Here is a 13,907-nt window from a genome sequence, read left to right on the forward strand (position 1 = left end):
AGCAACCTACAATAGCTGAGAGTTGCACAGGGGCTGATATGACATCAGTTGGGATTCTCACCTCAGTTGTCAACAAATACCTGATACAAGAACAGCAGCTGCAGTCCAGAGATCAACACCTAGAAATCTCTAAGAAGTCGTGTCCCTTTTGGATCAAGTCACGTGAGCAGAGCAATAGAAGGGCAGACTACTGAACTCACAATCTCATAAATGCTGGTGAAGGGGCTGGAGAACAAGTCTTATGAGGAGTGGCTGAGAGAGCTGGGGTTGTTTGGCCTGGAGAAGAGGAGGCTGAGGGGAGACCTCATTGCTCTCTACAACTACCTGAAAGGAGGTTGTAGAGAGGAGGGTGCTGGCCTCTTCTCCCAAGTGACAGGGGACAGGACAAGAGGAAATGGCCTCAAGCTCCGCCAGGGGAGGTTTAGGCTGGACATTAGGAAAAAATATTTCACAAAAAGGGTCATTGGGCACTGGAACAGGCTACCCAGGGAGGTGGTTGATTCACCTTCCCTGGAGGTGTTTAAGGCACAGGTGGACGAGGTGTTAAGGGACATGGTTTAGTGTTTGATAGGAATGGTTGGACTCAATGATCCGGTGGGTCTCTTCCAACCTGGTTATTCTATGATTCTAAATTCATCCATTTCAGACAGAAAATTTCCGTCACCAGTGTCATTAAATCTTAATACCATTTTGAGGATGTAAGAAAAAACCATACAAAATCATTTCCATAGCCAGCTCCAAAGCTGAAGACCTTTGAGCAGAATTATCTTCTGCTGCAGGTCAGTATTTCCAGCAACAGGGTGCAGTACAGTTTCAACACCCAGTAAGGCCCTTTGAGAGTTACACCTGTCTCATTGTGAATTTGCCAGTTTCTACATCCCTCCATGAAATGGATAAAACAGAAAATGGATAGCCAAAGGGGAAACAGCAGCACAAAAAAGAAAAGAAATTCCAGCACACGAGCTATGGTAAGCACACTAAACAGCTATATTAAGGTTACATTTCAGGTCACCTTTGAGGGTAGGGACTAGGAATAAAGACCAAGTCCAAATAAAAGGATGCAAGCAGAGAATTCCAGTCCCTCCCATAAACCTTACCTGAACGGCCTCCACTTTGGCTGTCCAGTCTCTAGCCCGCTGCAGGGCTTCTTTCAGTGTCAGCACGTTGGGCAGGTAAGCAGGGATGTTCTTTGCTTCATTCACAATGCCCTCCAGAGCCATCATACTTTGGCGTGGTCTAGAGGAAGAAAAACCCAATTCCAGCCTTCTCTCAAAATGCCAGTCAACTAAAGATGTAAATATATGGTACAACTTCATCATTACACTGCAGTGTAGGATACCATGGCTCTATTCTTGGAGAGTGCTACTGGTTAATAAATAACAGAAGTGAGAAAGTTGCTGCACTTCGCACAACTAAGTTCAAAAGAGCACAGCATCAGAACTTTCCTCAAGGAAGCTGTCTTGTGTAGCACATCCAGTGATTTTTGTTGAGAGGGACGAATAGCCAAGACAGTGGCAATTCACAGCCTCCTGCCACTGTGCAACGTAACAAGGAATCAGCTCTTCTGCAACTCATCAACAACCTCAAACACAACTCGTGACCAATCAAACCGCTGGGAAGTAAAAAAGAGGCATTACAACTTTAACGTCCCTACTTTTCATCACAATCCTCAACAGAGGCCAAGAATTCCTGAAGTGTGTGACCTATAAGGAACAGTCTGCAAAGAACACTCACCTTGCCTGCAGGCAGACCTTGGCCTTCTCCTCCCATCTCTCTGAGACTGTAAGCAGCTCCTGCAGCTCAGCCATGGCTTTTTCTACAGCATGGTGCGGTGCCAAGCCCACGCCTGAGTCAATCAGCTTCTTCATCACATCCAGGGTGACCCTCTGGGGGTCCAAGAGGGTGCACCTCACCTCATCCAGCCACCGTGCCTGCTGCAATTCTTGCTTCAGCCTTGGCAGTTCAGGAAGTTCTACATAAAGGCCAGAGCCCATGTCTATCAACTCCTGCAGCTTGGAGGAGTCTGGAATCTCATCCATCATAGCTTCTTGGGCACGCTCATGAAATTCTTCTACATCATCAAGCAGGTTCTGTAGTAGTGTATAGTATAAATCAATTAGAAAAAAAACCCATAGAATCAAAAGGGAAAGTTGATTGAGGGATCAGTCAGCTGCAAATTTGTACATGATCACCACAATCAGTCAGAGCTTCTATGCACAGTGTCAGCTAGTCTGACACAAGCCATCAAGTCTGACACATATTAAATAACAGTCAGTCTAAAGTCATTTGGTCTAATGTTTCATACGCTGTGCATATTAGGTAGATGAAACACTACACCTAAAATAGTACAACTACAACTACAGTTGTCAACAGAACAGAATATTAAGCAGCGCCTGGTCAACATTAATTTTAAAATAGTGAGGGGTGCAGACAACGGGACTTCTGCGAACAGATTGTCCTGTCCTTTCAATTTGTCACACAACAAAACACAACATGCTGTGGAAAAAGAACAAGCCGGAGTTGTAGAAGGACATAAATACCATTAAAATAACAATGTTCAGGTTTTAAATTACTATTTCCTAAAGCAGGCCCCCTACTTAAATACACCTGGATTTCATCTCAAAAAAGAGAAAGAAATGAAAACACAAAACCCTCTAATGAAAGCAGACAATTTCACAGAAACGTAGCTGCACTGCTGCAGTTGTCCTCATCCTTATGTTTGGCACTGCAATGAAAAAAATCAAGGAAAGCAAACGGACAGGAAAGAATCTCTGTGGGATATTTATTCAAGGACATTCAACCAGTCTACTCAACTAATTCACTCCTGAGTTTCTTACATAAAGACAGGTATTTCTAGTATCAAGTCAATGGCAGAATGAGGAGCAAAACCTGCATTTTCCCAATCCTTAGCTTACTGCTCTTTTTCGTCTGATGCTACCTTTCATGACTGTCTGGAAAGCAGAAGGCATTTACAAAAAAAGAACAAGATCCATGTTTTATGGATTTTGATTTGAGAAACATATGCTAAATGCTTCATAGTGACAACAGAAAATTATTACAGTTTAATAATTATAATGCCTTTTGTGTTAGCAAATACTCATCATCCAACATGAGAATTATTTTGCAATTCATTATGATGGATAATTGCATTCAAATGCCATGCTGAAAGCCAGTGACTGCTTAGGCATAAATGATCATTATCTGACTTAATACAGAAATTAAGTGCTTTGAAACCAGTAAAATTATAGTATTTACTTTATTGGTTAGTGATTATGTTGAACCTTCAAGAACATACACATGCACAGACAGAGTATTTTAATGGAATCAGTTTCCTAAGGGAAGGGGGGCAGCAAGAGAGAGACTACCTGGGTGAAACATTTAAACAAAAATATGAATTAGAACTGTTAAAGAGTTTATTGTATGCCCTCAGCTCTGCCATCTACAAATAATGTCTTAATTAGAAGCAGGTTTTAAATACACTAGAAACAAAGAATTCCTTTGAGAACAATCTTATAGGCCGATTAAAAGATCATGATAAAATTTCACGAATAAATATTAGTAAATATTTCTGCTTTGTACTTGGAAAGAAGTGTAGGAAAATATTCCTATCACGTGAGGATGACAATACACTTTCCACTTCATCAGCTGCTGTGAAACACATTAAAGAACATCTTTGAAAGATAAAGATTAGAATTAACTGGAAATATGTGTATCCTGGAGTTCTATAGTTTTCTGAAGGTACCTGTTTTCAGACAAGAGGAAAGTCCAATATAAAGTCTCTCCAAGATATGAACAAGCAAATACCACAGAAAAGTTAATACAGAGCTCATGAATAAAAAAGGAAATAACCAACACTGGGAAACACCTAAGGAAAAGGGGCCTTCTCAAAATGGCAGTAACTACTACATGTTCAGTTATGCAGAGGTACCTGCACATATGGTGATATTCAGAATTTTAGGGCCTCTATCTAGCACTACAGAACTTTCTTCTTAAATATGCATCAACAGAGAATGTGTGGGCTAAAATAAGGCTAACATACACCTCAAGAACCATTTCTCAAGGTGAAAAATCTGTATTTATTAAGGATCTCTCTTGAAGGAGTCTTCTAGAAAACTTCGTTAGTAGGCAAAACACTATTTAACATTTCATCATCAGTGACACAGAAACAAATTAAGATTACTGCTGAAAACACTTGCTATCATACAGTCTGCCAGAGTGATAAATGATAATAGCAGCCAAGGGAATCTGTATGATGGGGATTACTTATTAGTCTAGATTCATTCAAAGACAGGTGCAAAGATATATATGAAGGACAAGAAACAGGCCATGCATGCAGATTAGGGAGGCTGTAACGTGGAAGGCAAGGCTGAGAATTTCCAACCTGGTGATTCTGTGAATAACTGTCAATTTGGTACCGCTCACCCTCTCCCCCAAAGAAGCACACCAATATAACCTACAGCAGTTTCTACCAAAATATACAAAGGGTAGAATTTAACTGGAAATTCCATCGCTATAGATAGCACTAGAGATGCCTGTAAGAGTAACTGGTTCAGAGAAATAAAACTGGGCCATCTAGACAGTGATAGGTGGGGAGGATCTTTTATCTTGATTTAGCTACAGTGAGACCATCGCTTCTTACCATACTCACTGCAACAAGCACCTTAAAAGGTGTATGCATAGTTAAGAGCTTTGCCTAGCTGCCTGAACACCAAACATCATGTGCTGATACTGTAAAACAGCTACTTGTTTTATATTAGAAGCTAGGAACAAAACAACCTGTCCAATACATCTCTGCCAGTCCAAGACTGAGTCTTTAAAAAAAAAAAAAACCATTCATACTTTATACCAGGCAAAAAAAAAAAAAGCCACACACACAAACAAAACAGAAAAAAGCACAACACTTCTGATGTATCCAAGGAGTAGATACAAACCTACCTTTACTTGTCGGGCCTGGCTGATAACACAGGGCAGGCTAAACAACTGCTGCACAAACGCTTTAAGCTCCTCCACAGTTAGCTTGGTCCGTGTCCTTCCACTGTCTTGGCTCTGTCTGCTGTATGAATGCACATAATAAAACAATATTATGTAAGAGCAAAGATGATTAGCCCTGGATTTACTACCAGTGACAGAAAGCTACTAAGATTAATAAGAAATTACAAAAAAAAAAAAATTCAATCACTTGAGAACCCAAAAACTTAAACTGCACAAGAATACCAAAATCTTGAAAACTAAATTTAACGTAACTCCTCTAAGCTTCTTCAAGAGAATTTACCCTGCTCTTCAAAGGTAGAAATGTCTACCTGACTTTCAAATCTGGTTTGTTCCAAATAGGTAAGACAAAACAGCCCCGAAGAGCTTGCTTTTTAGGCAGTTCAAGAAGTTGACTGCCATGACAGGAACTGACGAGAAATCTCAGGTATGTAACAGCAATGAGCTCTGAAAAGAAGTCTTTATTTTCTAGAGCGCTCTCTCATAGCCAAAGAACTGTTGAAACTGGTCTTGCAAAAGGAAGCCTACTACTGAGTAGGACATTCTCTGCAAAGACATTTTCATTAAGTAGCACCCACAGCCCAAGTATCACTAGCCCACCGAACACAGTAAAAGACTTAAAACTGACGCATTGCACAAATGAAACACTTGGTACACACATCACTGGCAGGCACAATAATTTTACAAGCAGGACAGATTTAAACCACTGAAGAGCTGTTCCCTGCTAATGAATCTAATGCTTCTATAGTAACAAAATGCAAAGGAAACCAAAATTATATCATTCAACCTATAGACTTAGATGTAATTGTAAAAATTAAATATAGCTTAATGATCAAATGTAATTATGCACTATGTAAAACTCAGATGTGGGGGGGAGGGAAAGACTACTGCAGGCTTTTACTTGCTAAGACGAGACAGTGAGTAGTGGTGGCTGGACCTGCTGTGCCTCTAGAACTGCTGCGCAAGAGCAAAGCGCTCCAAGAGACACCACTGCAGGAGGACAAGCTCTCTGGAACATCTGAAAGACATTCTGTCCCTAGGTGAATTATGGACTGCCACCACATAAGATGCTGCACAAAAACATGCAAATATCCTTGCCTGTGGAAACCGACAACTTTCAGCATTTGGGAGAGATATTGGACTGGAATATTGGACACCTTCACAGCTACACATTACATATTTTTCAGGTTTATATAATCAGATGCATAAGCGATAAATTTACTTTTGCTACAGTTGACCATAGGTACACTGTTGCTTTAATCCCTGCCAAGTTGTTTCACCTGAGCACTCATTTTTAATTTGCTTTTTTTTCCTAAACTTATCCTTTGTGTAAATGTGAACCTTCTCAATGCATTTAATATGGACATAAACTTTAAAGCAGCTGAACATGACAACCATATCCACATTTTCTAACACCATTCAGAGGTTTCAACATCTTTCTCAAACCTCAATATTGTAACGTATTGCTATTTAGCATAAAACAGCTCTCCAATGTATATGCAAGTCCATGGGTTTGACCCATGGAATTCCTTTCAGCTTTACATAAGATACACTATTGAAAGTTGTCAAATCTTTCTGCCCCTCGTGCTTCCTGGGAAAGTGCTGGAAATTCACCAAATAATTAACTGAAGGCAAGCCTGTTGAGAGAAGGTTAACTCACTCCAACAGCAAGAGAACGAGGAAGCAGCAATAGACCAGGAACTTCTAGGAGCTACCAAATCATTAAACTTGACTACAAACAGTGAAACACAACTGTGGTAGCATTGCTTGCCCCACCCAGACCAGAGTTTTAACTGGCCATACCTCTGTGGTAGTGGGTATCAGGTATTATACTTAGATATTCAGTGTAACTAACATTTCTATGTTCAAATTTAAGCAATGATAATGCACATTATGTTCTGTGTAGCAAAGCTGAGTATTGAAATTAGTAAGGTATTTACTTTTTACTCCTTTCCTGGAAAAGTTTTAAGACATACACCAAAAGCTACACACGCAAAAAGCCAACCAACTACAAAGCCACATCTCACATTCAACAGAGGAAATGCAAGCTCTAAAATTCTCATACAACTGCTGGCATAAGAATCATGGTCACCTGATCAAATACTTTTTTATGGGGCTTTTATTCAGGAGACAGAATGCACATAAAAGATGGAAGACACTGCTGAAGGCTTGGTGACAGCAGAACGGGGGCACACATACAGCAGATTGCTGAGGTAGGGCCAGCGGACGGAGTTAACGCTTGAGGCAGCCACAGGCAAGGTAGGCAAGACCAAGAAATACAGTAATCTAAAACACCAAAAGCCACTGAGGCAAGTCACTACTTTTCAGCCACACATCACTGCCTCCCATAGTCCTTCCCCAGAAATAAAAGACTGGCTTGAATTATGGACTGTTAACGCTCTTTGCACTGCTCAGCTCCGCTGGATCCTTTTGTCCCAGTCAATGCTGACAAGGCAAATTTCCTTTGCATCTTCCAGTAAGTCCACCACACATCCTGCAACTTGACAACAGCTGGCAAAATTACAAATATTTTTGAGCAATGCTGTACCAGAACCTACAACCACACTTGTCTCACCAACCGCAATTGGTTACTTCCTATTTTTCAAGCATTATGCTTTGCAATCCAATGTTTTAACATATTTTTTTTCCCATAGGTTTAAGCTATGTACTTAGTCACACTACCTAAAATATTAACAATCACGTTCAAGACTTTAATTAAATGATTTCCTTTAGTTTTATTTCCCTACAGCTCTCCCACACATTCAGAGAAATACCTGATCAGTGGTAAAACTCAACTTCTCCAAAGGATTTCACATTTCAGTAAATAAGTCGTCAGAAGATACTACATTTACACATACCAACCAAGTCCACTTTTTTTTTGCCTTCTGTGAAACTGTATTTGCCTTCCCCATCTCTCAATGGGTCACAGCACTAAAGGCAGCAAACACCGAAAGAAGTCAGTAGGCAGTGAAGACCTAGGGGTTCTTACATTTCCAGGCCCATCCAGTAACAAAACAGGCAGATGGGAACAGTTGAGAGAAAAAAAAAAAAAGCCTATCCTACCTGTGTTTTTGCTTTTTGCTCAGAAGCAGCTGTGCTACTGAAGCGCAGGTTTCTGCCTCTTTCACAGCATCTCTGAGCCTGCGGAAGAGGTCGTTCTCTGGATATTTTCTGTCTTCAGCATCCTCCAACATTACTCTCAGCTCAATCACATCTGCAATAACAGTACATAAATCATTTGTATGCAAAAACAAGAGAGATCCAAAACACGACCGCTTCAAAGGCCTTCAGTCAAGGCTCTAAGACGTTAGTTCAATTCGAAATACACAATGATGAGTTGCATCACACTCTCAGATTGGCTCATTTATTTTTTCCACCAAACAATACAGGGTTTCTCTCATTAAATGAGAGCACAGAACAAATGTAGGAGTTTCAGGACGTCCTACTACAAACAATAGAAGTCTGACCTTTCTTGTGGTTGAGATTGGCAGACAGAGCCTCTGTAACTCTACTGACCCAAGTGTCATAAGACTGTGCTCTAACTTTCACTCCATACAGCAAAGAAGGAAGGTCTTCCAGTGGGTACCGGTACCTGAAGATATGGAAGGAAAATACAAAAGTAGTATTAATGCCCATATAAAAGCCAGGATACTGCCTATATTGAGTTTTTCCAGCTACAAGACTAGAAAGACAGAACATGTAAAATACCTGCTGCCTTGGAACAAAAACCAAGCAAAGATGATAGAAGTACTCCTCAATTAAAGGAGGCGAGAAGTGTGGCCTAATGTTGTATTTGGTCACTGGTCTCCAGAAAACTACTGGATGTGGAAGAAAAGCAGAGAAAAGAAAAAAACTGTGTACCTTAGACACTTCTTCTGCATGGGACAAGGGCATAAATCGGATGGATGGTATAAGCACACCAGACGCTCAGGATTACAGGAACATGTAAGAGCTGACAAAAAGCACGTGGTTCTGCAAGCTGTGCACTGACGCTCATCATCTGGAACCAGTTCAAACACCTCTTCTTCAGACATCAACACTCCCTAAACAAAAAAAAAATCAGACACTTCCAAAAACTCTAATCCAGCTAGAGGGGATGGGGAAGCAAAAGTTCTTCCACAAGCAAGGTAAGAGATGTCTTTTATTACTCACCATCTGTACAACAGAATCCCTTAATCGTGTCTCTTCCTCAATCAGTAGAGTCATCTCCTTGCAGACCATGGCAGCCAGACCAACATCCAAGGACTCTGGATCTGCGGCCATCTTGAAGATCAGCTCTTCATGGGAGAAAACACAATGACGTCCAAGCCTTCGGTAATGACTCACACACTGACGACCAATGGGAAGCTACAAAAAAGCAACACCTATCATTTTGGGAAATTACATTTCAAAATAATCTCTTAGCTTACACTTTCATTCCTTTAACAAAGCCTCGGAAAAGACTGATTAGGAGAGTTGTACCTTACAGGACAGCGTCAATTATAACAAACTTGCCTCACATCACAGCTGAGGACAAAAAGCATATCCATGTTAGGGGTAGGAGGGCATCTGCTATAACCTTATGTGCCTAACTTTCAGACCTAAGTTTAAGAGTTGTCCTAAGCTCGTATTACTTCCAGTGGAAAGAAACTGTCAGAAAAAGAAGTCATCTAGTCTATGTTGTGGTGCATGCGTTGTCCTTTGGACATTATTGTGCTTGAACAGAAATGTTTAAAATATGTTGCCTAGAGTTAACTAGAATTGTTGTTACTGACTTTGTGCCTTCTAAAGCAAAAAAAAAAAATCAACTGATAGACTAAAGAGCAACACTGATTTCTGGTTACATTTTGCATAAGCAAAGGAAATTTCACATGACTGGTGCGAGTTTAACAATTTCTCACAGAGGCTGTAATAAACTTATCTGACTGAGGACTAAAATTTTTATTCGAAGGTAACAAAAAAGAAGTTATAAATAGATAAACTACAGATGAGATCCTAACTTCCAACTGTAAACCCTGGACAGTGATAGGACACGCTTTTGATAACTTACCAAAGAACCCACATGAGCTATGCTCTGGTGTGGCACGGCTATTAGAACAAGCACTAATATGATTTAAAGGTGCAGTGAGCTAGCACACAAGGAGAAGAGACGACTGTTTTATGCCCACTTCAAACATTCAAATGACAAGCGTTTTTCAAGACAATACATTAATCTGCATCGAATCCAGAAAGCAGCATCAAAGAAATATAGCTAAAGGTACTGTGTGATGTCACTTTTTACTTAGGTCAATGCTTAAAAAGGAAAACCACATGGCAGAGCTTGTTTGAAGCTGCTCAAAAATCATGCATTCATCAAAACTATTTTGTGTAACCGAAATTCACAGTCTTAACTGTTGCACCAAGTGCTACATAAAAGGCTACTCTTCAGATAAGAAAGTTACTAACACTCTCCTTGCAAAAGGTGACCTAGCAGAGACATAGCAAACGTATACAAAAGAACAGACCCAGTCAGCAGTGCAGAAGTTCACAGCTTCAGCGAAGTTATATCCCTGGTTAAACCCAGAATGATAGGCACGAGGGAAGGTGACAACAAACTCGCCAGCACACTGATTGGTCCTGTACACCTACAAGTAAGAATAATGGGGGGGTAAGGAAGAAAAAGAGAAAAATATGAAACTTGCAATAATATTTAAGACACAATTACAAGACATTTGAACACTACTTTCTTCACCTACAGAACACCAAAGGTAACATAGCTACCTTAAAAGTGGTAATGATTGGCTCAGCCTTCTTAAAGTGGATCCTCAATTTATAGTCTTACGCAAAAAAGTCTGACTATTCAAGCCAACGGTCAAAAAATCTCTTCATGAGCCCCAAAAGGGATGTTTCTCTATCATAATTTAATCTACCACACCACAAAGTGCAACAACTTCTGGAAACAGTTTACTGTTTGCTTTGATGGGATATTTGCCAGTGAAGTGATTTATCCTAAGATAAAAACAAATGACAGTGACTGCTGCTAAGAAGGTCTGCAGTCAATTATGTTTGGTCAAAAAAGCATTTTGTAATACTGAGATTTCTACTGAACAAAACAAGTATTTTCCTGTCAAAATAAAAAAGCATCTCGGACAAATTTGCTGCTATGGTAGTGGTTTTGGTGGTTGTGGTGGGGTTTTTTGTAGTTAAAAATTACATGTAATGCACAATGTGCAACTGTTCTACAAGATATTTTATGGAAGAAGTTTGGTATATTCCTGATATAGAATAATTTAAGATTCCACAGTGAACCTACAGAAAATTCTAGATAATAGCTTTAAAAAACACCTCATAATTAAAAAAAGTGAATACGTATATACCCACTATAAAAATTCTTCAGTTATGTCAAAGCATTGTTACACAAATCTGGCACTGAATGAAAAAAAGAAAGTGCGCAGGGATACTTATACAAAAATGCTCATGTGCTACTCACTGGTACACCATGTTCCATCAGCACATTGGGGTTCATAATAGTGACCAGCTGATGCAGGAGATCAGGCTGGGATTCAAACAGCTCAGGAGCCAACTCCTTCATCACATCCTCTAGCTGCTCTGCTGCATTAGAGGGCACGCCGTACCATGTCTTCGGCTCTCCCCTAACAGAACACAACCACGGTGATAAACGCATTAAAGAAAAGTAACGGTGCCATCCAACGGCAAAGTATACCTCAAATCTAGCACCACTGTCCACACAAGCCAAACACTTTGCATACAGACACAAAGATCTCTTTAATCAACAACCATTTTCTTCAGGATGTTTCATTTGAATCTCAAATTACACTATACCACAATTCTGACATACCTGACAGCAGATTTGCCATGACAAGTCTAATGTGAAAGATAATTGTCATTTACTGTGCTCTAAAGGGATAAAGCAGGCAACTATTTTCCTTTAGGCAGAAGAAACTAAGTTTAACAAACAAAACCTTGACCATCACAGCTAATGTTTAAGAGAAAAGAGATCATGGTACCTCTCCACTCAATTAGGCTTGGAGTAGTCCTATTCCTTATACCAATGGACTAACATACTAGCTAAGCAGATACGGAAAGAATAAAACATCAGATAGTGCAATGAAATATAAGCAATCTTTCTAATAGAAATAGCCAGTTACTGAAAACCAGTGGCCTACTGGACTCTTAAGAATGCCTAGAAACATGAATTACTTAAGTATGAGGGAAGAAAGAGATTAACAAGAATGAAACGAAACAGAAAATTACTTGAGAAAATATTATTCCAGTTCTTCCAGCCCTGTCTTAAACTTTAATGAACTAGTATCTATAGTGCTGAGGCTTATTGTTAATTATATTTTACTAAGTAGTACAAGCAGTAGCCTGTCAAAATATCTGAAACCATTTACAGAGCGTTGCTTAACTGCGTCAATAATCTTGTAATCAACCATCCCAAGTTACATGAGGCACAGTGCAGCATTTTCTGTGGTTCTTACAGGCTTCAGTGACACCTGCTGGTAGGACACAGCTAATAAAGCCTAGTAAATAAATACTGCTCTGCATCTGGGTTGCTGGAATGCATCAGATGACACAAAACCCTGCCATGCTGATCCATTTGATAGCATGCTGGGTATAATAACTGAACTCAAAACAAAATGAATCCCCCTCCTGAGCTGGTGTATCAGCTCTTACTAGCAGACACGCTTCTCCAGAATGTGCACTCACAGCCTAAAAGCTATAAACTCATCCTTACCATATGTGTAACAAACTTTCTATTCTGGTAGGGTGCTACTCATAGCTTCCTTCTCCCCTAAACCCTCCAGCCAGTCCATTCACTGTGACTGAGCTTGATGAATTGGGAAGACTGCAGTGCAAATGGGTAATCCGTCAGCATTCTTTTCAAGCACAAAATCTGAACACCAGAACTCCTCTAGGAATGTTCTGAAAGTCAGAATTACTTTCAAATTTGTCTTCACACAATGGGAGCGTTTCTGTGCATACATATATCCACTGCTGAACTATCAGCTCTGATGCCTGTGCAAGCCACCAGGCAGCAGCCTCTATTTCTAGCACAGAAGCATACCAACTCTAAATCACAAAGCAGTGAACTCTGACTTAGTTCAAGACCAAAAGCTTTCTTAGGAAAGATGTGAGCCTGTAAAGCACAAATATTCTTGTGTTGCAAAACTCCTAATAAGTTAATGAAAAAACACTAAACTGCTTAAAACAGTATCTGTATTTGCTTTTAATCAGTCTCAGCTAAGGATATGGACTGCTCGTTCAAATTTATCTCAGGTTAAAAATGTCATCAGTGTGCACAGGCATTTCCAGGTAGAACTGTGAATTTACTAATGGCAAACAAGGGAGATGCACAAAGAAGAATCCATACCAATGCAGGTAGTTGATGGAATAGCTCCAGTGATCTTCAATATGCCAGCAAAATGACGAGAAGCACATCCCCACGTACAGCCAAGGTACCTTCATGCCAGAGATATCTGCATTGATGTGAGCCAGGACTGATTGTTCTAGAATTGGCATGTTATTCAAGTTCCAACCAGAAAGTGCATAGTCCTGCCAAAAAAAAAAGGAGAAAATTCTGAACAAGTCAGAAGAACATTGGGACATTAACTCCAGAAAAGGAAAGCTTAAAGGAAGAGATCAGTCTATCCATTTCTATAGTAGACAGTGGGTAATATTCTGCACCAATGAAACATCTAAACTAGGAAATAATTGCTTGAATACCTTTGTGAGCAATTAATCAGAGTAAAATCTAAGGCCAGTCCTACTATTTCAACATACATAGCCCATGTTCTTTGGATCAAGGCTTTCATACTTAGGCTTTGATTTGGCTTTTCCTCTCAGGTTTATAGGTTTCATGTGTTTGTATTGGAACAAAATACCAGCAACACTAACATCTTCAATAAAACGGAATAACTTAAGATTGCAAACAACAC

At 39.9% G+C, this 13,907-nt stretch overlaps 1 protein-coding gene across 2 annotated transcripts in view; it reads right to left on the reverse strand.

Moving 5' to 3' along the window:
• The window catches only part of KDM5A (lysine demethylase 5A), a 49,725-nt gene that overhangs the window by 15,553 nt on the left and 20,265 nt on the right, over nucleotides 1-13,907 (reverse strand). For both annotated transcript variants that reach the window (XM_069860486.1, XM_069860489.1), the window contains exons 11-20: nucleotides 13,343-13,524; nucleotides 11,438-11,600; nucleotides 10,473-10,592; nucleotides 9,142-9,336; nucleotides 8,851-9,032; nucleotides 8,457-8,581; nucleotides 8,053-8,203; nucleotides 4,936-5,053; nucleotides 1,735-2,090; nucleotides 1,098-1,236 (exon numbers count right to left, since the gene is read on the reverse strand). In XM_069860486.1, the coding sequence (XP_069716587.1) occupies nucleotides 1,098-1,236; nucleotides 1,735-2,090; nucleotides 4,936-5,053; nucleotides 8,053-8,203; nucleotides 8,457-8,581; nucleotides 8,851-9,032; nucleotides 9,142-9,336; nucleotides 10,473-10,592; nucleotides 11,438-11,600; nucleotides 13,343-13,524 (1,731 nt within the window). The remainder of the gene's footprint in view (nucleotides 1-1,097; nucleotides 1,237-1,734; nucleotides 2,091-4,935; nucleotides 5,054-8,052; nucleotides 8,204-8,456; nucleotides 8,582-8,850; nucleotides 9,033-9,141; nucleotides 9,337-10,472; nucleotides 10,593-11,437; nucleotides 11,601-13,342; nucleotides 13,525-13,907) is intronic.

Source organism: Phaenicophaeus curvirostris, chromosome 1 (genome assembly GCF_032191515.1).
Source record: "Phaenicophaeus curvirostris isolate KB17595 chromosome 1, BPBGC_Pcur_1.0, whole genome shotgun sequence".
Taxonomy (NCBI): Eukaryota; Metazoa; Chordata; class Aves; order Cuculiformes; family Cuculidae; genus Phaenicophaeus; species Phaenicophaeus curvirostris.